The sequence below is a fragment of the Acomys russatus genome, chromosome 3 (assembly GCF_903995435.1).
Source record: "Acomys russatus chromosome 3, mAcoRus1.1, whole genome shotgun sequence".
NCBI classification, from domain to species: Eukaryota; Metazoa; Chordata; class Mammalia; order Rodentia; family Muridae; genus Acomys; species Acomys russatus.
In genome coordinates this window covers 77,923,579-77,947,921 of record NC_067139.1, presented here as the reverse complement: position 1 = coordinate 77,947,921, position 24,343 = coordinate 77,923,579, and the positions used below count along the sequence as shown (strand labels likewise).

General features: G+C 41.8%; 1 protein-coding gene across 1 annotated transcript in view; it reads right to left on the bottom strand.

Moving 5' to 3' along the window:
* Ktn1 (kinectin 1) overlaps window positions 1–24,343 on the bottom strand; it is a 90,674-nt gene that overhangs the window by 61,257 nt on the left and 5,074 nt on the right. The window contains exons 2-7 of the mRNA XM_051142958.1: window positions 13,089–13,641; window positions 9,590–9,730; window positions 6,602–6,772; window positions 3,777–3,907; window positions 2,468–2,584; window positions 701–841 (exon numbers count right to left, since the gene is read on the bottom strand). Coding sequence (XP_050998915.1) covers window positions 701–841; window positions 2,468–2,584; window positions 3,777–3,907; window positions 6,602–6,772; window positions 9,590–9,730; window positions 13,089–13,611 — 1,224 coding nt within the window. The 5' untranslated portion in view covers window positions 13,612–13,641. The remainder of the gene's footprint in view (window positions 1–700; window positions 842–2,467; window positions 2,585–3,776; window positions 3,908–6,601; window positions 6,773–9,589; window positions 9,731–13,088; window positions 13,642–24,343) is intronic.

The window sequence follows — 24,343 nt, the reverse complement described above, 5'->3', positions numbered from 1 at the left end:
TCTTTTGGATTGGTCCAGCTCCTCTCAGTATCAACAGCTGCTTGTCTTTGGTTGCTCTCGCTAGAAATTCCTGCATAAGTTTCCAACTTCGTATGCCCCCTCTCCACAGTGCTGAAGAGTGACCATGAAAACTTAAAAATGAATCACAGCACTGGCTTTCCTACGTTCACTCACGGGCTGACCAGCCTAGACGTAAGAGGCCCTCTAAATGGCCCACACTTGTTTATTTCTACATCCTTTCTTCACTCCAACCTTGGCTCTTACACTGTATTTCTCACAAAACTCTGGGTTCCCAAAATACACAGTGATCCATTATCTACAGAGATGGGAATAAAGAATGACCCTGAGTCACCCTCCCAGCCCCCATTCCTTCACTACCACCTGACAGTGTTAACTCAGAAGCTCCAACACAGCCTCAACGTCTGCCCAACAACTCTCCTGTCGACTGCCAATTCTCTTTCCCACCTTCTCAGCTCCACTACTACAAAGCAGGAATGCTTACCTCTACTGGCTTGGGGTAATTTCCTATCAGCTTCCAGCCTTCCTGCCTTACCTCCCATACAGAACATTAATTTGCTTTAGAATGAAGAAGAGTTAACTAGCCGCTGTAGGTCAATGGCTCAGCCCGTGAAAGGCACTCAAGCTTGTTAATTCAGCGAATATACAGATTTCATTTTACTTTCCAAGATTTCAGACATACCTTAATCTGCATCTGTTGAGACTCTTGGTAACTGACGTGCATTTTGTTTTGAAATATATTATGTTCCTTTTCTAGTGTTCCAATCCGATCTTTCATCCTTGCTATAACTACATTGCTTCTTTCTTTCTCTGTCATCATTTCCTAGAATAGTAAACCAGAAAAGGAACTTATGAAGAACGTGTCATGAGAAAGGAATTATAACAATATCAAGGCAAGATAGAGTCCTAACAGTTACGTAATCATGAATGCTCGGTCAGCGCTTGTGTACAAAGCAAAGTCAAGGGTTAAAAACAAAGAAACAAGAACTGTCCTCTCCATCTCTACAGCTCCTTGACATTACAAACACTCATGAGTCTGTTCTACTTCAAATGCACTTTTTGATTCAATCATTGAAGACTGTGAGCCTAAAAAAAATCCAACACGCTAATGTGATTATAAGAAAAAAACACTTTAAAATGAAACAGTGATTACTGCTTCTTCTCTTCTTCCTCCTCCTCCTCCTCCTCCTTCTTCTTTGAGACAGGGTTTCTCTGTGTAGCCTTGGCTGTCCTAGACACACTTTGTAGACCAGGCTGGCCTCAGACTCACAGCGATCTGCCTGCCTCTGCCTCCCAAGTGCTGGGATTAAAGGCGTGCGCCACCACACCCAGCGTGATTGCTTCTTACTCTCCTTTGGAGTTCAGTGAAAAAACCCGGGTTTAAGAATGGAAAATTAATAAATAAATCTTTTTTTTTAATGGCTAATTCAGAAAGCAAAGCTTTATTATCTTTCTAATTCAAATCTAAATGATATGAATTCATAGAACAAATATTATCTAGCAAATGAAAGCAAAACTGAAGCTTTTGTGTAATTTATAAAGTTATTCATATACTTACATTTCATATTTCAGATTTATATTTGAAAGTTGTTATATTGATATACAATACACTTGACAATTTCTTTTTAAAGAATTACACTAAATGTATTTTTACAAAAACACCACACACAAGTCAGGTATAGTGGCACACACGTGTAACCCCAGTACTTGGGAGTGTGGTGAGGAGGACCAGGTGCTTAGGTCGTTCTCAGCTATACAGCCAGTTTTAGGCCAGCCTGGGATACTTAAGACTGTCCCAAAATTTAAAAAAAGGGGGTGGTGCTGCACTTTCTTTAACTCCATATAAAATATGGCATTCAAGCATGAGTTTTATTTTGAAGATAATTAAGTCAGATTTATCTTTTATGCAGCTATTTAACTTAGTTATTTTTGTTTTCCAAGACAGGGTTTCTCAAGGTAGCCTTGGCTGTCCTGGACTTGCTTTGTAGACCAGGCTGGCCTTGAACTCATAGAGATCCGCCTGCCTCTGCCTCCCGAGTGCTAGGATTAAAGAGGTTTCTTTGGGTTTAGATTTTACCCCTCAGACTAAAATGTCTACAGTTTTAAAGCAGCTGATTTTAAATACTTATCACAAGACTTTCCAAACACAAGCAATAACAGCTTCACATAACTGGATGCCATGCTTCTCTGAAGAACCAATCTACGCCAAATCCATTCAAAACATACTCTTATGTTTGGAGTGTAATGGTTTTGTTATTCTGGTTAGACGAGTGAATATTTTTAGTTTATTTGTTTTATCATGAAACATTTAGTCTTCCCTACCAAGGTCCTAAAAGAAAATTACTTTTGTTGTGTGTCAATGTATCACACAGAGATTAAGTCGAGGAGCATGGGTGCTTCCTAAGCCTCTGGTGCTCCTGGTGAGAGGCATACCCCTGAATGTCTTCACCTGAGTCAACTGCTTACAGCGCTCCTTGGTGGCAGCAGCATCCTCCTTCACAGCAGTGAGCAGTCTTTCCTTCTCCTGAAGCTGATGCAGAAGAGAACTCAATTCTCCTTTACTTGACTATAATTGAGAAATCAATACGGAATGGATGAGTTAAAACAGCACAATGAAAACTCAGAGTGAACTCTCTACTATCAAGAGCCCCTGGGTGAATGGAGAGCACACCATCTAAGATAAAGTGACTGCCACACGCTGCTCAGTCAAATAAAATCAGGTGAGTCACTCCAACAGTGAGTAGGGTACAAAGCAGCATCCTTGTGTTTGTCTGTTTTGTAGACCAGCCTGGCCTCAAGCTCACAGATCCACCTGCCTCTAAAGCAGCGTACCGCATATAGATCTAACACTCATACGCCCAAAGTCAGAAGCAGTGATTCCCCTCCTTACTCTCCAGAAGGTCAGGGCACTATGGAACCATGTGACCTCTCACCAGTAAGTAGTCATGTGTAATCACAAAGCACATTACAGGGAAGACCAGCAGCGAGGTGAAGATCAAACACAGTGCTCAACATTTGTGTCACAACATGCCAAGATGTTCCCTGATGTCAACAGACGCCATTCCAAAATGAGAAAAAATATAACACAAAGCTGGGTGTGGAGGCGCTCGCCTTTAATCCCAGCACTCAGGAGGCAGAGGCAGGCAATCGATGTGAGTTCGAGGCCAGCCTGGTCTACAAAGCGAGAACAGGACAGGCAAGGCTACACTGAGAAACCCTGTCTCGAAAAACCAAAACAAACCAGATTGTCCCATTTGACATGAGGAACAAACGCAAAGTTTCAGGCAAGAACTTTCATGGAATCAGTCATAAAGGCTATATGAAAGAAAGGAGAAAACAAAACAACAACAACTGCAGCAACTTTACTATAGTAAGGGCAGAGGAAGCACAGAGGGGGCAGTGCCCTCCATGGAGGCCCCAGTGGAACGAAAGGGCTCACTGCCTGAACAACCCCAAGGAAGGCATCGGGCAAATTCACCATTACCCACCCAGAACGAAGACTGTCAAGCCATAAAAAACTCATCTTGCCTTATTTTAAACAATTGGCTTTTTTCAAAGCAGATGACTCAAAGAACGGTTGACTAAACAAGTGCATAAATTAGCATGGATATATGAAATGACTTCTCAGGTATTCCAGGTCACTCAGACATGGCTATAAGGGTAGTAAGAACAGGAATATGAATAATTCCTACAGCGCGTCCCACTTGGTAACCTTTAAAACTGTTCACAACTGGGCCCATGATCAAAAAGCTGCACACCTTCTTCAAAGCGTCTTTCATCACACCAGACCTCTCCTTCAGCAGGTCGACCACACAAAGAGCCTCATCCTCAGAAAACATCATGGTCTTCAAGGACAGAAGGAAATCTTTAAATTTCACTTCAGCATTTTCTTAATTAAAAAACAAAAGGAGAATAAAGTCAGCATTAAAGACACAAACAATGATTTGGCCAAAGGTTAAAAAAAACATCCCTGACCCAGAAAGTCAATAACCACAAGGAAACAGACTTTTCAAGTCACGTAATAATAGATACTTTAGTCAAGAAGGAAAAAACATGCTTAACATCTGTACCATGGAAAAATTACATTAGCTAACTTTTCCCAGACTGAAGAGTATTAGCTTAACTACGTGTGTATATTTTTTATTCCATTTATTTATGTTTGTTTGCTTATTTGGGAAGAAAACATACATGTGAAATTCAGAGGACAACTTCCCTGAGATGGCTCTCTCCTGCCGTGAGTCCTAAGTCACGAGCTTGGCAGCAAATGCCTTTACCTAAAGCATCTCATTAGTCCTGCCCTCGGGTTTAAAAACATTTAAGCATTTAGTATATGCTAGCACCTGCACCAGGTATATTCATAAAATCCTCATCTTAGTTTAATAATCCTGCCATTGTAAACCAAACCACACAGGTGACAAATAAGTCTAGGATAATTATAATACTACAGTCTTCTCTAAAAAGATCAAATACGTACAAGCAGTTCTGACATTAGAACAATGCATTCATAAAACACCTCTTGGATCCACCTAGTCTAATTCACCATTAAGAAACAAATTCGCTTTCTTCAAGGAACTTCTACCCCCACACACCCAAAGCAACCAGCCTGAGCCTTTCACGTGTTAGCTGTACTGCATGTTTTAAAAGACAATCATGAGGGGCTGGAGAGATGGCTCAGAGGGTAAGAGCACTGACTGCCCTTCCAAAGGTCATGAGTTCAATTCCCAGCAACCACATGTTGGCTCACAACCATCTATAACAAAATCTGTATACATAATAAATAAATAAATATTAAAAAAAAAAAAAAGACAATCATGTGCATGTGTGAAATAAAGGGGTAAATGAAAACTCTGCATTTTCTCCTCAATTTTGATAGGAACTTGAACTTAAAACTGTTCTTAAGTTTACAGTGAGACAGTGTCTCTTTATGTGGCCCCAACTGGTCTTAAACTTAGAATCCTCTTTCTCACTCTCCAAAGTATTATGAAATATAGGAATGTGCCCAGCTAAAACAGTCTATTTAAGGGCTGGAGAGATGGCTCAGTAGTTAAAATCACTGGCTACTCTTCCAAAGAACCCACACTCAATTTCTACCACCCACATGCAGACTCAGCCATCAGTGACTTCAGTTCCTGAAGATCACATACCCTTTTCTGGCTTCTACTTCCTCTAGCACAGTCTATCACTGAAGAAGTCAAGAGAAACGCTGCCTGCTGGCTTGTTCCCCGTGGCTTGCTCAGCCTGCGTTCTTAAACTCAGGATTACCTGCCAGGGTGTCACTGCCCACAGAAAGCTGGGCCTGCCCACATCCATTAAGAAAATGATCCATTAGCCAGGCATGGTGGCGCACACCTTTAATCCCAGCACTCTGGGAGGCAGAGGCAGGTGGATCACTGTGAGTTCGAGCCCAGCCTGGTCTACAAAGCGAGTCCAGGACAGCCAGGGCTACACAGAGAAACCCTGTCTCGGGGGAAAAGGAAGGAAGGAAGAGAAAAGAAAAGAAAAGAAAAGAAAAGAACAGGACATGTTGACTCCCCTACTAGACAATCTGGTGGAGGATGCATTTCCTCTACTGAGGACCCCTCTTCTTAAATGGCCATAGATTGCATCCAATTGCAAAAAACAAACAAATGAAAAAAACAAAAAACAGCACAGTGTCTGAAAATCACTGTCTGCATGTCTTTAAAGCACATAGGCACTCCTGTGCTCTCAAAGAAACAATGGTTTAATGACAGAAAATGGTGGACTGGTTGTTACTTACTGTCAGTCCTGAGCATGGAAGCAGCAACATAGTTTATTTCTGGACTGCATAATTTTTTTTTTTTTTAAAGATTTGTTATTTATTTATTTATTATGTATACAGTGGTCTGCCTGCATGTGCCCCTGCATGCCAGAAGAGGGCTCCAGATCTCATTATAGATGGTTATGAGCCACCATATGGTTGCTTAGAATTGAACTCGGGACTTTGGAAGAGTAGCCAGTGCTCTTAACCTCTGAGCATCTCTCCAGCCTGTTTTTTTTTTTTTTTTTTAATGCTAAGTGGATTTTGGTTTAGGATTAAGTCAGAATTACCAATAATTTCTGAAATGGCCATCAACATACTTCTAACCATTTTGTCCTACATCTTTATATGAAGCAACATTTTCAGCACAGAGGATTTTAAAATCAAAATATCAGCCAACTTAGAAAAATGCAGATGTCCTGCAATACAAAACACTTGCATTGAGTTCCTTACGTAAAAATAAAGAAGCCCATCCATCTCATTAGAAAGCAAATTTGCTTTCAAGTTTAACAAATGGTAAAATTATTATGTATACTAAAGAACTGTTTTGAAACAAATTCCTTTGACTTATTAACAATAAACGTTTTGTCGGCATGCCAGTTTCATATAGCCAGGATTGCATAAAAATTTCTCAAGCAAAAGATGGTCACGTGTCTAAAGTTAAGCCCTGAACAGAGGACTTCCAGGAAGACTACCAGGAAGACTTTTACTTTGAGAATGTTTGCTCATCTTTTCAATACCTTGATCTTATGAGAAAATGTGCACCAGTCCATGACTCAAAATCATAATTTTAAAGATCACTACCTTTGTCAGTTTCAACCTTCAGCTTCTTAGCTCCAGGTTTCTGGATCCCCTCTACATGATCAGGCTTAAGCATATCTGTAATTTCTCTCGTATCCATCACAAGATTTGAGTTAGCATTTTCCACCAAGGGAATGTAGGTAGCTGCATGAATAAGGGGCTCATCCACCGAGACTGCAATTCAAATAACACAAGAATAAGTAGTGAGTTGTTAAAACAAAGCAATTAAACAATATACAGGTGCACTTAAATTTAATTATTGAAGCCGTGACTCTAAAATCTCTTCTTACCTCAATTTAGTTTCCAAGTCCCACCTCATCACTTAGCGTGACTTCTCAAGTACCTGTCTGGCATTCCTAGATCATTCGAGTCACCTTAAGTGGGCAGTGTGTCTTCTCCAACAGCGTTGGAGACGTCTTACACCTATCCGTTAGCTAACTTTTGTTTAATCTTCTCAAGTTGTCTTCTGTTTCTGAGATGAGAGCTCACTAGCACCCCAGGGGAACCATGACCCTCGTGCCTTCTGAGAGATGAGATTACAGGCGTGCTGCAATAGCAAGCCGTTTCTTTATCTGAGCAGAGGTGAGCTGTCCCACCTCACCACTACTCTTAGGGCGCTCATGTTTATTGGTGGCGATGTTGACTTACTCTCCTAAGTGGCACTAAACTCATTACACAACCCAAGACGACTCTAAACTTCTGCCGCCCCAGGCCTCTGCCTCCACACCCAGCCAGCGGTGCCAAGGGCCAAAGCCACAGCTTTCTGCACGCCACAGAAATCCCTCAAGTCGTCGTTTTAAATTCAGTTTCTTTCCTATGCTAAGTAAAAAAATCAGTCATTTGGCTTGCAGATAACTTCTCACTTTAATAGTAACGCCTTTCTTTCTACAGCACATCTTACGATGCTTATCAAGATCAGAGAAGGGCCGGATATGGTGGCACACACCTTTAACCCCAGCTCTCAGGAGGCAGAGACAGGTGGATCTGTGAGTTTGAGGCCAGCACGGTCTACAGATTGAGTACCAGGACAGCCGATGCAGAGAGGCCTTGTCCTCAAAATAAATAATAAATAAATAAATGGAGGGTGGCCTGAAAATACCTTGTTTTAGAGATAGCAAATAACACATCTGTACCAGATGAAAATCTCACTACATTCCTTTACATCCAAACTTTCGGACGTGAGGACGCAGCTCAGCGGTGACGCACTTACTGACCTAGCAGCTCAGCGTGACGCACTTGCTTACCTAGCACGCATAAGGCCCTGGGTTTGATCCTGTACAGCTTTCCCACAAGGACTTTCATGTTAATAATTCCTACATCTTACTTAAAGTTGGTAAGGTTAGGGTTAGGGTTAGAGTTAAAAGCTGGTAAACTTTAAAAGTTTAAAATATATGCAGCTAATACTGTCTCATAACTTATGTTTGACACATCATAATTTTAAAGTAAATAAAATTCACCATTTCTTTTCCAAGTTAAGCTTTCTAGCACTAGGCAATATGACAGCCCAGCACTGTTTTAAAGCATTGCTGTCTATTCTCCAACAAACTTACACTCCAGTCAAGCTTCCCCTGAAAAACCCTGACATGTAAGATTGCTCTGTCACGTTTAACTAGATACTTGCCATAAACACATGCAAATTTTATGGAGGAAATAGTAAGAAACGTAGGATCATGCTAAGTCTAAGAAATACAGAGGAATGCTAGGTCTAACAAATGTGAATTAGAATGTTCAAAATGGTATTAAAAAGCATGAATATTGTATATATTACCTCAACTGTAAAAACTTTTAAAACTAACTTAAAAGTAGAAGCACAACTGAGACCAGGGGACAAGGAGAGGCCTTAAGACAAGGAAGGATGGTAGAGAGATGGGTATGATCAAATGGACACCACAACACACACACACACACTCAGACACACACACACACACACACACACACACACACACACACACGCTCAGACACACACACACACACACACGCTCAGACACACACACACATGCTCACACACACACACACGCTCAGACACACACACACACACACACACGCTCACACACAAACAGAAATTTCTCATTGAACATGTCACATTAAAAGCATTACTGGAGCTGGAAATGTAGCTAAGTTCGTAGAGTGCTCATCCAGCATACGGACAGCCCTGGATCAATCCTCAGCACCACATAAAATCTGGAGTGACCAAGCTTGGTGGCTCGCACCTATACCTAGCACTGAGAAGTTGGAGCCAGGAAAATCAGAAGTCCAAAGTTATCTTTAACTACATGGTGTGTTAGAATGCAGTCTGCGCATCATGAGACAAACTCAAAATAAGTAACTTTTAAATTTTTATTTTACACCAGATATGGTAGTACACACCTTTAATCCCAGCACTGGGGAGGCAGAGGCAGGTGAATCAATGTGAGTTCCAGGCCAGACTGGTCTACAAAGCAATTCCAGGACAGCCAGGTCTGTTACATAGAGAAATCATGTCTCAAAAAACCAAAAGTAAAGTAAAATAAAAATTTATTTTTAAAAAAACTATTAGTGTGTCCAATTAATGAATAATAATTATAATAAAAAAGAAATATTTGGGAAATCTTTAGGTATAAATATTTGAAAAAAAATTTATTCTATATAGCTTGTATAGGCTTGCTATTTTTCAAGACTATGAATATTTATAAACATTCTGCCCTTTTAAAATTATAGATTTAGCCAGGTATGGTACCACATACACTTTGAGTTCAAGGTCAGCCTGGTCTACAAAGAGAGTTCCAGGACAGCCAGGGATATTACACAGAGAAACCGTGTCTCAGAAAAAAAAAAAAGTTACAGATTTAAACACACACATTCTCAGCAGGTCTGTTAAAGCAAGGCAACTACAAGGTTGAAGGGAATTTTAGACTTTTGTTTACAGTTCACAAGCATGTGTGCTCTCCAGAGCTGCAGCCCCTCCACACCCTCCAGAATCAGTGTCCATGAGAGCCTGTCTACACGTCTCACCATTCTCTGTCTTCTGCTTCTTTGACAAACTCTTCTGCTTCTTCCCTGGTCCACCGTCTTGCTTAGTGTCTTGATGGAACAGTGATGCTTCCTGCTTTTTTGAAGGTGCCATCAGCATTTCCACCTTTTTATCTTGGTCATCTTTATAAAACATAATTGAGGGAAAAATGACCATAGCAAACAATGAACTCACCAGAAAAAAAAGACATGAGTAAATAATTCATAGAATGCTTTAGTACAAAAAGCTTAGTTGTGCATTTAATCTCTGTCACCAAAAACGTTTCATTCTGGCTTTCTTACTCCACACCATCAAATCTTGAATGGAGTTGGCCGTCTTCTCCCGTCTCAGAGCCACTCCCGGCCGCAGTATGGTCACCTAAGAGCTTAAGGACTAACAGCTTCCGTACTGCTGTATTCTCGCCTTCCATGTCCTCGCCCTTCCAGACGGACAAAACCGACCCGCACGTCCTTTCTATGGACCACTAACTGCAGCTACTTCTTCACTACTTCCTCACTCCAAGGGGCTAACTGAAATCTGTCCCAATGCACTGCAATAAAAACAAAACAAACAAACAACAACAACAAAAAAAGCACTTCAGCCGGGCCTGGTGGCACTAGGAGGCAGAAGAAGGCGGGTCTCTGTGAGTACAAGGCCAACCAGGTATGCAAAGCAAGTTCCAGGACAGCCAGGGCTGTAACACAGAAATTATGTCTCAAAACACAAAAGAAAACCTTCAGCTGCCATCATTTTCTTTTGGAGTTTCATTTCTGAACTGCTTTGAAGGAGCACCTCACATGCTGGCATTCTTCACAGCAAACGGCTCCACCCACGACTTCAGCGAGTGCCTGCTTTCCACTCAACCCACGACTTCAGTGACTGCCTGCTTTCCACTCAGCCCTCACACTTACGGAGACGGCTGCACCCTCAGCTGCTGCTCTCTATACGAAGACAAACACAAGCACCTGAAACACAAACTGAAAGCCTCTCTTCTTGCCCCACAGTCAGTCTCTCCACCATTCCTTAGCTCGGTGCTGACATGCCATGTGCTTATCACAGATTGGAAAACCTTTCTGTCAGGGCCAGAGTATAAAGGCCACTCCCTGCTCTGCCACAACCATAAACGCTCACGACGGACCACTGAAAACTAGTTACAGATATTTAGAAGTGACTGTACTCAAAAATAACTTTATGAACACTGAAGCCTAACGGATAGTTTCTGCATTTCTCCAAGTATTATTTTTCTTTGATTCCCCCACCCACACCCCCAGTCACTTAAACTGTAAGATCTATTCTCAGCAGCCCAAGTCAGGATGAGTTAGCTCACAAACTGCAGTACGCCAAACGTCATCTAAGTTAGAGTCCCAACAGCTCTGATCCTACCTTCCCGTGAGATTGGTCGTGTTGTTCTTAATTTGTGCACCTCTCTACTTTCTTTCCTTTTGGCACTACAACATTCTGGCCCCACGACCTGACTGAGACACTGTCCAAACAATCTTTTGGACTGTGTGAAAACGTCCAATGGAATCTGTCCTTATAAATTCTGCCCAAGAACTTTTCTAAGACAAAAATCTAATCAGGGGCTGGAGAGATGGCTCATCAGGGATGAGCACTTTCTGCTCTAGCAAAGAACCTGGGTTCAGGCCCCACGACCCACACGGTGGCTCAGTCATGTCTAACTCCAGTTCTGGGAAATCTGACACCCTCTTCTAGCTTCTGAGGGAACCAGGAATGCAAGTGCCTCACAAACAGGCTGCAGGCAAATATTCACATACATGTACACATAAAATAAAGTCAAATCCCGTGTGTGTGTGTGTGTGTGTGTGTGTGTGTGTGTGTGTGTGTGTGTAAATCAAATGCAATCTAACATCCCTCAACTCATTGTTCCCCTACTTAATTCTGTGTACTGAATAAATTGATAGAGTGACATGACAGACAGACCGGCAGGCAGGAAGGCAGGCAGAAAGCAAAATGTTAAAACTGGCGGTATTAACCTGACTGAAAAGCTCTAACAGTAATTAATCGAATGAAGCCGCACTTCCCGGGTGGCTTACAAGAAGCGCCGTGACCTAGGCACCGTGATCTTTTCAGCTTTCTTGCTGCACTGTTACTAATACTCTGTAGCCACATGTGCCCTGACAAGTAGCTGTCTGTCAGGGTTGGGTAAGACTCCGTATTTACTTGGTAAAATGACTCAGCCCTGAAGACAGCTTAGGTACTGCCTCCTCCGTAAACCCTTTACCTGCAAATTCCATGAATTGCTATTGCTTTGGCTTCTGTATCTCTCCTACATTATTTCTTCCACACTTCTACCTAAGTCACATGTTGTCACTGGGTTACACATTCTCCTTCCTGAGGTGTGCAGTGCCTTCCAAGTCCAACACAGCCATTAACACCATAAATAATGACACACGAGAGATTTCAGCCCCTCATAGAATGCCAACTCTCTGCAGCTCCACACATCACTTGCCATTCCTCAGAAACTTTTCAAGGTCGCCCTCTGACACCCATGAGGGAAGCAGGTTCTAGAAAGCACCAATACCAAAACCAGAGTGTTCAACTCCCTTACAGAAAATGACACTGTACTTAAATAGAAGCCATACTTCTGCATTCTTTAAACATCTCTAGACTACTCACAATACACGATACAAAGTGTATGTTATGTAAACAGTTGTCCTGTTGTATTGTCAAGGAAATAATGACAATTTTAAAAGACTGTCTATATTGAAAACAGACACTCTTTCAAATATTTTCATAGACACAATCCTTTTTCAAGTATTTTCAATCTAACATTTGTTATATTATATATATACATATATGTGCATACATTTATATGTATGGATATGTGTATATATACATATACACACAAATATATATATGTTACATACACAGTCACAACTAGCCAGCACTATATCAAGCTTTAAAATTAATAGCACTGCATGCTCCCAGTGGCCCACCTGGGAAGTCCTGATACCAAGACCACCTGAGCTTTTTCTGCTATTGTCTACAGCTGGCGTGTGATTCATCTTGAAGACCCAGATATGCAAATGTTTAAAAACTGAACCAAAGCCGGGCGTGGTGGCGCACGCCTTTAATCCCAGCACTCGGGAGGCAGAGGCAGGTGGATCGCTGTGAGTTCGAGGCCAGCTTGGTCTACAAAGTGAGTCCAGGATGGCCAAGGCTACACAGAGAAACCCTGTCTCGAAAAACCAAAAAACAAACAAACAAACAAACAAACTGAACCAAAAGTGAGAAACAATATTTCACCTTTTCAAGTCCTATCACACTGATTACAAAGTGTCTGCTAAGATATCGCTGTCAATGACTACAAGCCCTGAAACCAAAGTATAAATTCCCAAGGAGTCTTCTATGTAGTTACAGGTGACGTTTTAAAGCTAATTTCTATCGGCAATTCATGTTAACAAGAGCACACAGTGAGGTGAACAATCTGTTTCAGACTCAGTACATACAATCATAGAATGAGTTAAAAAGACTATGTACCACTTCCGTTTTTAGACTTCTTCTGTCCCGCTTTCTTCTTCAGGGCAGCAGCTTCGGCAGGTGGGGCCGGCTGCTTTGTAAGGAGGACGGGTTCCCCTCTGCTGCCGGGAGCCTTGGCTGCATCACCGTCTTTGACGACATGCTCCTCCAGAGGCAGCTTTTGTTTCTTCTCCTTCTTCTTCCTTTCCCTAACACTGCTGGAAGTTTCCACCATGTTCAGTGCAGCAGGTACAAACTGCTCATCCTCCATGGACGACACATCCAACAATTTAAAGTCCCGAGGTACATTCTCAGAATCAGATTCATGAAGGGTTCCATTCTGGGTCTCTTTCTTCTTATTCTTTTTCTTTTCTGCCTTCTTTTTATCTGTTTTTGTAGAAATCAGCTTTTGTTCCCTTTTCTGTTTGGCAAGAACTTCATCATATAACGTTTCCTTCATGAAAAGCCAGAAGAAGAGGAAAATGGCGGTGATCACCACTGAGGGGATAAGGACCACAAAGTACGCCGACTCGTACAGCTCCATGGTGCTTTTCTCAACGTGAGCCTGTAAGATCTAGGAAGGAGAGGCACGAGAGACAAGGAAAACCACAGTCAATCATAAAAACAGACAAACGTATAAAGCCCTGACAGTCAGCATGTCAGACCTAATCCAATTTACCAACAGCCCAGACAAGCTGCTGTTCCAAACATGGAAACTACGCTATGAAGGGAAACAGGCGCTAACTAAAAAGTGTAGCATGTCCTTCCCTTTTCAAACCTCATGAAAAGGCCCTGAAAAAGGCAGGTTCATCTCCACTGTGCTCCCTTTTTCTGGCAGGGTAGGGGGTAAAAGATGGAGTCAGAAGGAATACTGTCAGGAAGGGAACCCAGAGCACCCCAGACACACTCTACCATAAACCCTACCTCCAGCTTCACGTTTGGTACTTATTTTAACACTTACTTCCCCCTTTAAGTATATAATGTTAATATATACTACTTACTACATGTGAAAATAAAGTTGTATATTAACAATTACCAACAACTTTAGTCATTAAAAGTCACAAGCTTTTAGATCGGGCGGTGGTGGCGCACGCCTTTAATCCCAGCACTCAGGAAGCAGAGGCAGGTGGATCTCTGTGAGTTCGAGGCCAGCCTGGTCTACAAAGCGAGTCCAGGACAGCCAGGGCTACACAGAGAAACCCTGTCTTGAAGGGGGAAAAAAAAAAAAAAAAAAGAGTCGAAACCCAACATGAGCTACATGAGATCCTATCTCTGAATAAATATATATACATTAGTAAAAGAGATATTCATCTATGTAAATTACTAAACCAAACAATATAACTGTATATGCTAATCATAAGCAGCTTTAAGCGTATTAAAATCAACTTTGTCTTTCAATTAAATTATAGCTCATTTTGAAACACAGAGCATTTTGTTTCATTTTTTGAGACAGGGTTTCTGTGTGTAGCCCTAGCTGGCCTGGACTCACCTTTTAGACCAGGTTGACCTCAAACTCACAGAGCTCCACCTGCCTCTGCCTCTGCCTCTGCCTCTCAAGCGCTGGGATTAAAGGTGTGAGCCACCATGCACTCACTGCCTTTCAAGTTGTATCAGCAATAACCCAAATCTAAAATTGAAACAGTATCTGAAAACCAACAGTTCAATGGGCACAAGATTTTTCTTTTTGACTAAAGTTCACTTTTCCACAAGAAATTTCTAAGGTAAGTTTTCACAACTTCAAGGGGGAAAGGAAACACATGCTAACCCAGCAGTTCTAAACCTATGGGTCTCGAACCCCTGGGGGCTGGGGCTCAACCAACTCTTTCACCAGGGTCGCCTAAGACCAACAGAAAACACAGATATTTTCATTAGGATTCATAACAGTAGCAAAACTACACTTATGAAGCAGCAATAGTTTTATGATTGGTGATCACACATGAGGAACTGTAATAAAGGACCCAGTATTAAATGTTGAGGACCACTGTGCTGTTTAGGATTGCTCCTTTGTACTAAGTCATCTAGTTTATAAGTCAATTTAAACACACTTTGCTGTGTCTGCCTAGATTAGCTACAGGAAAGTAAAATGCTTTTAAAGATCAGTGCTTTGTAAGGTTTTTTGCTGTTGTGTTTTAAAATATCCAAAGGAAACATACACATACAGCCTGTGCCAGGGCACTGGTGGAAAAAGAAAACTGAAATGCTTAGCAGTAGACACAGAAACTAAAAGAGTAAGCTATACCTCCACAGCTATGCACGGCTTTCAGGATCTTCCTCTGTGACCACACTGACCACCACACCTGGCTTGTTTTGTTTTTCAAGACAAAGTTTCTCTGCTTGTTCTGGAATTCACTCTGCAGACTAGGCTGGCCTAACTCATAGAGATCCACCTGCCTCTGTCTCCCAAGTGATGGGATTAAAGGTGTGCACCACCACAGCCTGGCTGAAGGTATTTAAATCTAAAAATAATTTTAAGAATTCCAATCAAACTTGGGAATGGTAGCCCCCATTTTTAATCCCAGCATTCAGGGAGGCAAACTGCAGTGAGTTCTAGGCCAGCGGTCACTTTAAAACTGAAAGAGAAAGAAAGAAAGAAAGAAAGAAAGAGAAGATTTCCAATCAAACTACTTGACAGGTAAAAGTCTATGTGTATAAACACACACAGAGAGATGGCATTCACTATTTTTAACAGGAAAACAAATTACTTCAATGTGAAATACCTACAGAAACATTACACAACAGTTAAGACTGTGACATAGAAAATTACATAAAGGGCATTTATATTGAACATAACAATTATATAAACTGAGACTATGCATAAAAAAAAAAAAAGAACTAAAAAAAGGGGAAAAAAAAAAAAAAAAAAAGAACTGCCATGGAACTAGCTCTGTAGACCAGGCTAGCCTCAAACTCGAGATTTACCTGCCTCTTCTTCTGAGATTAAAGACAGGCACCACCACGTCCCACCTGTCACTCTTAATGAGCACTATTACACTAGACAAGGTCCTTCCTAGGTAGCTCAGACCGGCCTCACACTCCCAAATACGGAATTATAGGTGTTATTCACCACACTCAGGTATGTTATGCTTTTAAAACAAAAATCAGATATTAAAAATTTGCTTGCCTGTATATTGAGAAAGACTTAAGCAGTATTATCATATACTATTAAATGTCAAGTAAATCAAAGAAAATTTAATTCTCTTTTCTTCTTACTGGGAGGCTCACTTGTTCCTGCATCTTCTTTCTTCTCTCTCTCTCTCTCTCTCTCTCTCTCTCTCTCTCTTTCTCTCTCTCACGCACGCACACACATACACAAGCACGTACCTACTTTTTAAAATTTTTTGTACTTCAATTAATAAAATTATATCCGCTGGATGATTTGAAAGAACAAGTGGCAGCGGGGCAGCATTAGTCAAAGCCTGGGAAGCAAAGGCAGATGATTCTCTGAGTTCAAAGCCAGCCTGGTCTACAAAGGGAGTCCCCGCACAGCCAGGGCAACACAGAGAAACCCTGTCTGGAAAAAAACCAAAAGAGCAATTGGGGGGAAATCATGAAAACGAAAGACTGAACAAACTAAAGTGGTTCTCACCCCCATTCATGCATATTCACCAAATGTACAAATTGGCACAGCCAAAGAAACAAAACAAACAAACAAACAACAACAACAACAAAAACACAAAACTATATATGAACCCAAATAGAGGTAGTTTTCGAACTAGGAAGGTAAAACCCCTCAACTATAGAACTTGGAACGAGGGCAACTAAGCGGGCTAACCTTTAAAAGATGTGCATGCTCACGCATGAGCCCACAAGCATGCTATTCAGTGGACAAGGCAGTTAACAGGAGCTGGAGGCCTACACTGACAAGATTATTAAAGGCTGGGAAAAACGATCTGTAATCTGGTCACTGAGACTAAAAATTCTACATTCCAAACAGACCACCACGGCACCATGCTTCCTGTCCTATAAGCCTACAATGTCTACTATAATGTTGCTTTTTTTTCCTTAAGGCAAATGCAGTTGTTTTGTTTTGTTTTAGAAAAATGGTTCGTGTATAAGCAGTATGCTACACATAAAGGGCATTTATATTGAACATAACAATTACATAAACTGAGACTATGCATTAAAAAAAAACGAACTGAAAAAAGGAAAAAAAAAACCCAAGAACTGTCATGGAACTAGCTCTGTAGACCAGGCTAGACCAGGCTAAGGAATGCCTAGTACTGGTGGCCAAGGCATCCAAAAATAACACCAATACTAAGGGGGGAGGAAGGAAAGAAGGTAGGCAGGAAGGAAAACAATTAAAAGCAATCAAAGAGCTGGAGAGATGGCTCCAGGGTCAAAAGCACTGTTTGTGCTTCTACAGGTCCTGAGTTCAATTCCCAGAACCCACATGGTGGCTCACAACCATCTGTAATGTGATCTGATGCCCTCTTCTGGCCTGCAGGTGTACATGCAGGCAGAGCACTGTATACATAATAATAAAAAATAAATAAATCTTAAAAAAAAAAAAAAAAAAGAAGCAATCAAATTTTCAAACATAGCTGGATGTCGTGGTACACACCTTTAATCCCAGCATTCAGAGGCAGAGGCAGGAGGATCACTGGACTTGGAGGCCAGCCTGGTCTACAAACAGATTTCCAGGACAGCCAGGACTGTTATACAGAGAAACCCTGTCTGGGGGGGAAAAAAAAAAAAGAATCTCTACTGAGAAAATACCTCCAATTGGCCTTTCTTTCTCTTTCTCTCTCTCTCTCTCTCTCTCTCTCTCTCTCTCTCTCTCTCTCTCTTTATTTTTTTATTTTTAGGTGTTTTGTTTTTTTGAGATAGGGTTTCAGGTTGAACCAACACAGCCACCCAGCTACATAAGTATTTTCAAAGCACCCTCAGTGACATTGAAGACAATTACAAATACTGTAAGACCTCTCATTTCAGTTAGGCACCCAAGACAAAAGAGGGATTACTAAGAAAACAAAGACATTTTGGACAGGAAGTACACATTAAGTGCCTGGAGGATGGTAAGATGGTAATTATTTCACCAGTGCAGTGTACACTTTAAACGAATGCAGATTATACGCTAGATTCCGTGAAACCATCAAAAAGGCATCATCGCCTTTCACTAGTCTTGGCAAACACTGAAAGGCCCGCACTGGGAAGAAAAGCAGCCCTTTCACAATGTGAGCTTGAGGAAGATTAAGGCAATCACAGGAGAACTCTGGGAAAGGCATAACCAAAGAATAAAAATAGGGCTGGCAGGATGGCTCAGCAGGTAAGCCAGGCAACCCGAGTTCAATCCCCAGGACCCAGGGCATGGAAGAGGAAAACTGACCCCAAAAAGCTCTCTGGCCTCCACACACCTGTACACACACACACACAGATAAATTACTAAGTACAAAAATAGTGCCCCCTCGTCAACAGAAGAAATTCCTTCCCTGGTGGCTCTGCTTTAGCTATACTCTCAGACGGGCCAACTCAGCAGTGCTCACTCGTTCTTTTCCCTAAAACCTTACAATCTAGTCTGCAGTTTACATTTTAACTTTGACTCAGTCACTCCACAAGCAAATTCCTAGCAGTCTACTTATCTTTTAAATGATTTGTTTATTCTTATTTTATGTACACTGGTTTTGTGTGAAGGTGTCAGATCCTCTGGAACTGGAATTACACACAGCTGTGAGCGGTCATGTGGGTGCTGGGAGATGAACCCAGGTAACTCTGGGAGAACATCAGGTGCTTTTAACCACTGAGCCACTGCTCCAGCCCCCCTAACAATCAACTTAAGAGAAAGCAGTGATGGAGAGTCTACACAAACACAGCACAGCTCTAACAGAAACAAGGGGAGGGGAATGGAAGTAACAAAAGCAAGGCATAAAGAGCTGAGAAGTTAAAGGGAATCCTGGTTACTCAGACAGTGAGAAGACTCTAGCAGCTGGGTGCAGAGTAAGTGGTTCTCATTTAGCACCCTGGGAAAGCAGCAAAATGCCAGCAGTGACAGCTGCTTCCTAACAAAAGTCCTGACAAATTCGGAAAAACACCTGCAAACAAAACCTGGTTTGAGTATGTTTACAAATCTCATATGATGGCTGAGTTTGCTATTTCAAAGTAAGTAACTCCACACTTTTAAAAAAGGATTTTAAAAAATCCTACATAATAACCGGGCACCGTGGGGCATACCTGTAAACCCAGTTCTCAAGGAGGCAGAGGCAGGCAGATCTCTGTGAGTTTGAGGCCAGTCTGGTCTACAAAACGATTCCAGGACAGCCAAAGCTACACAGAGAAACCCTGTCTCGAAAAACAAAAACAAAGAAACCCAAAGAATGCAATCCTTAAAACAACCCTATATTGTAGGGAACTACTGAAGAATATAGCAAATAAACACATCCTAGCACTGAAAAACTACGAACTTCAACAATGCAGAGCTTGCAAGAAAGAAGGAAGGAAGGAAGGAAAGAAAGAAAGAAAATAAATCACATGAAAGAAATTGCAAAGTCAGCTTCAGGAACAGAATGGGGCAGCATAGAAACTTTGTAAGAAACATGCAAGAATACCACCATAATCTTGAGCTTAAAACAATCTCAGGATACAATGTTTATATCACCAAAGGAAGTAATGATAAATTAAAACGAAATTGGTCTTAATACAGTCCACATAAAAAGAACAACAGAACCTTAATGTAACAAAAGCTATTTGTAATACATAATTGGCAGTGAATTAGTATTCAGGTCATACAAATAGCTCCTAGAAGTCAAAAAGAAACATCTATAACCCAACAAAAAAACCAACAGTCACATGTAAGAAGGAGAGACAAGAAAGTCCAGCAAAGAGAAATCACTCTCTCTTCCCCCCCCTTCCTCTCTCTCCCTCCTTCCCTCCCTCCCTCCCTTCCTCCCTTCCCTCCCTTCCCTCCCTCCGGTTTTTGAAGCACAGTTTCTCTGTATAACAGTTCTGGCTGGCCTGGAACTCTATAGACCAGGCTGGCCTAGAACTCAGAGATCCAAATGCTGGGATTAAAGGAGTGCCCCACCACCACCAGGCCAAGAAAGTCAGCACTGAGGAGAAAGAGGAGTGGGGTGTCCTGAGGTCAAGGTCAGTCTAGACAACATGTCTCAGCAAAAAGCAAAAATCATACAAAAGTCTGTGTAGCAATAAAAGTAAGTTCATGACTTCAAAGTTGAATGGAAAGGGGGAAGTTTCAAAAACTTCATACAAAAAGAGTCCCACTTAACAGAGTTCAAAAGAAACAAAACAGCCGGGCCTGTTCCCAGCACTCGGGAGGCAGAGGCAGGTGGATCTCTGAGTTCAAGGCCAGCCTGGTCTACAAAGTGACTCCAGGACAGCCAAGACTACACAGAGAAACCCTGTCTTGAAAAATCAAAAATCAAAAATCAAAAATCAAAAATAAAAAGAAAGAGAAAAAGAAAAAAGAAACAAAACAAAATATGGCTTAGGTACAAAGTATATACACAAGCCTAAAGAAGCAAAGAGCAGCCGGGTGTTGTGGTGCATACAGGAGGCAGAGGCAGGTGGATCGCTGTGAGTTCGAGGCCAGCCTTGCCTACAACGCAAGTCCAGGACAGCTAAGGCTACACAGAGACCCTGCTTCCAAAAAAAAAAAGAAAGACATGATGGGTGGAAATGCGCAGGCGGTACAGTACTGGCCAGCGAGGCCAGATCAAGGCTTAGCCCTTCAGACTCCTTAACACACTCTCTCTCTCTCCAATTCGTCACATGAGGGCATGTAATTAGAACTGGGAGACAAAGAACGTACACACAATCTTCATGTGACGAGGCCTAAAGCCTGCAGGTTTCAACTTCCAGCTTCTTACTGCTTACTTGGCGACTCACCTGGTTCCTGTGTAACAGTAAATAATTGCCCCACACGTTCCAATGAGCGTGCATCATAACAAACGTCACAACGTGAGTCCTGATGCACAACGTACCTACTGAATCTCAGAAAACTACTGGTAATTACAAACTTAATCAGATCAAAACAAACAAGTGTGCTGGGGCTGGTAGCTCAGTGGTAGCCTGCAGTCCCTGGGTTTAAACACCAGTACCCTCTCTAAAAAAAGAGTAGGGGGGAAAAACAAACAAACAAACAAAGACAGACAGGTGGACAAGCGGCATTCTCCTTAGCACTGGAAACTGCTAAGACCCTAGAACTACTACTGTAAGCCTATTGAAAATGGTGCTTTCTTGACCTCTCCCGGAACACACTGGCATTTTCCTCTTTTGCAAAAAGATAGGACTATTGCCTGCCAAAAGCTAAATGTAGGAAAATAAAACCAACGTCTTTTGAAGGATTAGAAAACTCCAGGATTTTTAGAATTTCCTACTATCAATATTTTCATTATATTTTATAGAAACCAGCATTGGAGGTTACAGATAATGCTTTTTTTTAAAGATTTATTTATTTATTCACATATATTGTTCTGCCTGCATATATGTCTGTACACCTGAAGAGGCACCAGATCTCTTTATAAATGATTATGAGCCACCATACAGGTGCTGCGAATTGAACTCAGGACCTCTGAAGGAGCAGCCAATGCTCTTAACTGCTGAGCCGTCTTTCCAGCCCAGATAATGTGCTTAAAATACAAATTATGGAAGGACAATCAGAAAAACATTATTCTAAGAAAACTGATTAGTGTAAATAAAAAGAAATACATATCAGTCAATATTAAATGCTTTAAGTACAGATATTTAATGTGCAATTTTTTTGTCTTGGTTTAGTTTGGGTTTTGGGTTTTTTTGAGACAGGGTCTCATGCAGACAACTCTTACTGTCCTGGAACTCACTATGTAGACCAGGCTAGTCTCGAACTCAGAGATCCATCTGCCTCTTCTCCCCACCCAGACCCCCTGAGTTGCTGGGATTAAATAAAGGCAGATGTTACTACACCCGACTAAGGTACGTAAGTATTTTAAGTCCTGTGTTTTGGGGGGTTTTTTGTTTTGTTTTGTTTTGTTTTTTGGTTTTTTGGTTTTTCAAGACAGGGTTTCTCTGTTTTAGCCCCGGCTGTCCTGGAAACTCACTCTGTAAACCAGGCTGGCCTCTAACTCACAGATATAGTCCTGCCTCTGTCTCCCAAGTGCTGGGATTAAAGACATGCGCCACCAACGCCCGGTTTTACTCGGTTTTAACCAACTTTTTAAATTAAATGGTCTTGCCGGGCGTGGTGGCGCACACCGTTAATCCCAGCACTCAGGAAGCAGAGGCAGGCGGATCGATGTGAGTTCGAGGCCAGCCTGGTCTACAAAGTGAGTCCAGGACAGCCAAGGCTACACAGAGAGACCCTGTCTCGAAAAACCAAAAAAAATAAAAATTTAAAAAAAAAATAATAAATTAAATGGTCTTAATTATATGCAGTGGGTAACTCCAGCTGCACACAGTGTTGACAGTATTCTCTCTACCAAGCTTCCAGGGGCCACGCCACTCTCTTCTGTTCTCTGAAAGGTCCTGGAAAAAGAACTAAAAGCTACATGTATCCAGAATGCAGTATCCATCAGAGAAAGGATCTGCATGATACACGCTTAATTAATTCTTTTAACAAATTCTTCCTTAGCACCTATTACAAGCCACACAGTACAAAGAAAAATCACTTGTAATAGCATATATTTACAATCCCATACTGGAGGGAGAAGGTGAGAAGGTTGCAAATTCAGACTAGCCTGGGCTACTTAGCCTGGACTACATAGCGAGTTCAAAGCCAGCATCAGCATCTAAAAATACATACATAAATAAGCAAAACAAATAAAATGCCTATCTCAGAAGAGTATTATATGTATGTTTGAGGGTAGAAGAAACAGTAAACAATCATGGTCAACAAGCAAGTACAGGGGGCTGGAGAGATGGCTCAGCGGTTAAGAGCACTGTCTGGTCTTCCAAAGGACCCGGGTTCGATTCCCAGCACCCACATGGCAGCTCACAACCATCTGTAATTCCAGTTCCAGGGTATCTGACACCTTCACATAAATAAAATTAAAAAAAAAAAAAAAAAACAAGCAAGTACATAGTATGCAGTAAGGCCCAAGCACTGAATGAGAAAACGGACGAGGTACAGAGACTGGAACACGGGACAGAGACTGGAACACGGGACAGAGACTAGAAGCAGGGGTATAGTTTTAAACAAAATAGGCATTTAAAAATTACACTTAGCTGGGTGTGGTGGCACCTTTAATCCTAGCACTTGGGAAGCAGAGGCAGGTGGATATCTGCGAGTTTGAGGGCAGCCTGGCCTATAGTGAGTTCCAGGACAGCCAGGGCTACACAGAGAAACCCTGTATTGAAAAACCAAAAAAAAAGACCCTACACCAGGCAGCTGAGGGCGGAGTCAGCAGCTGAGAGGCAAGAGAAGAGGGCATGCGCAGATGGTGTAAGGTCTCTCAGGCTATAACAGCTACTTTTGAGAAGGGATATGAAGTAAGGAGAAAATTAGGAAGACAACGGTAGAAACCTAAGCAGGACGTAGGGATGGTTTGGACCAGACCATTAGCAGTAGAGAGAAGTGGTTGGATTCTGGTCATGTTATTAAAACAAGAAAAAAGCCGAGAATAACAAGTGTCACATGGAAGTCAGAGATAACGCCAATGAACAACTGGATGGATGGCGCCAGATGAAAATGGTTCAGCAGCGCCGCTGGGGCGGGGGGGGGGGGGGGGGGGGGGAGCAGACAGGAAAGCATAGTTTGAGTGGAAAGACTTGACACTGTCTTAAGTGCTGAAGGGAGATCAGACTAGAGATATAAATAGGTTTTGAGCCATGACACTGGATGAGACTGCCAGAATATAAAGAGAAAGGTGAATCAAGGATTGGACATACCAACTTCTGCAGGATGTGACCTATAAAGAACAAATTCCTGAAGAAGGACCAGAACGCAGAGTACCTTGGAAGAACATTTGCTACAGTAAACCACTCTGCTCACATAGGACTTAACTTATACTTAAAAGCATTCAATGCAGGCTGGAGAGATGGCTCAGAGGTTAAGAGCACTGACTGCTCTTCCAGAGGTCCTGAATTTAATTCCCAGCAACCACATGGTGGCTCACAACCATCTATAATGTCATATGATGCCCTCTTCTGGACTGTGGGTATACATGCAGGCAGAGCACTGTGTATGTCAAAAAACAAATCTTTTAAAAAAAAAAAAAAATCGTCAATTCCTCAGCAGTAGTTAAGGTGACCGAGAGCTGAGTAATAAATGAACAACAATACAGCACTTGCCTACCAATGCTGGGGGAGGGGTAAATGACACGCACAGTAGTAGAACATGACTTTTTAAA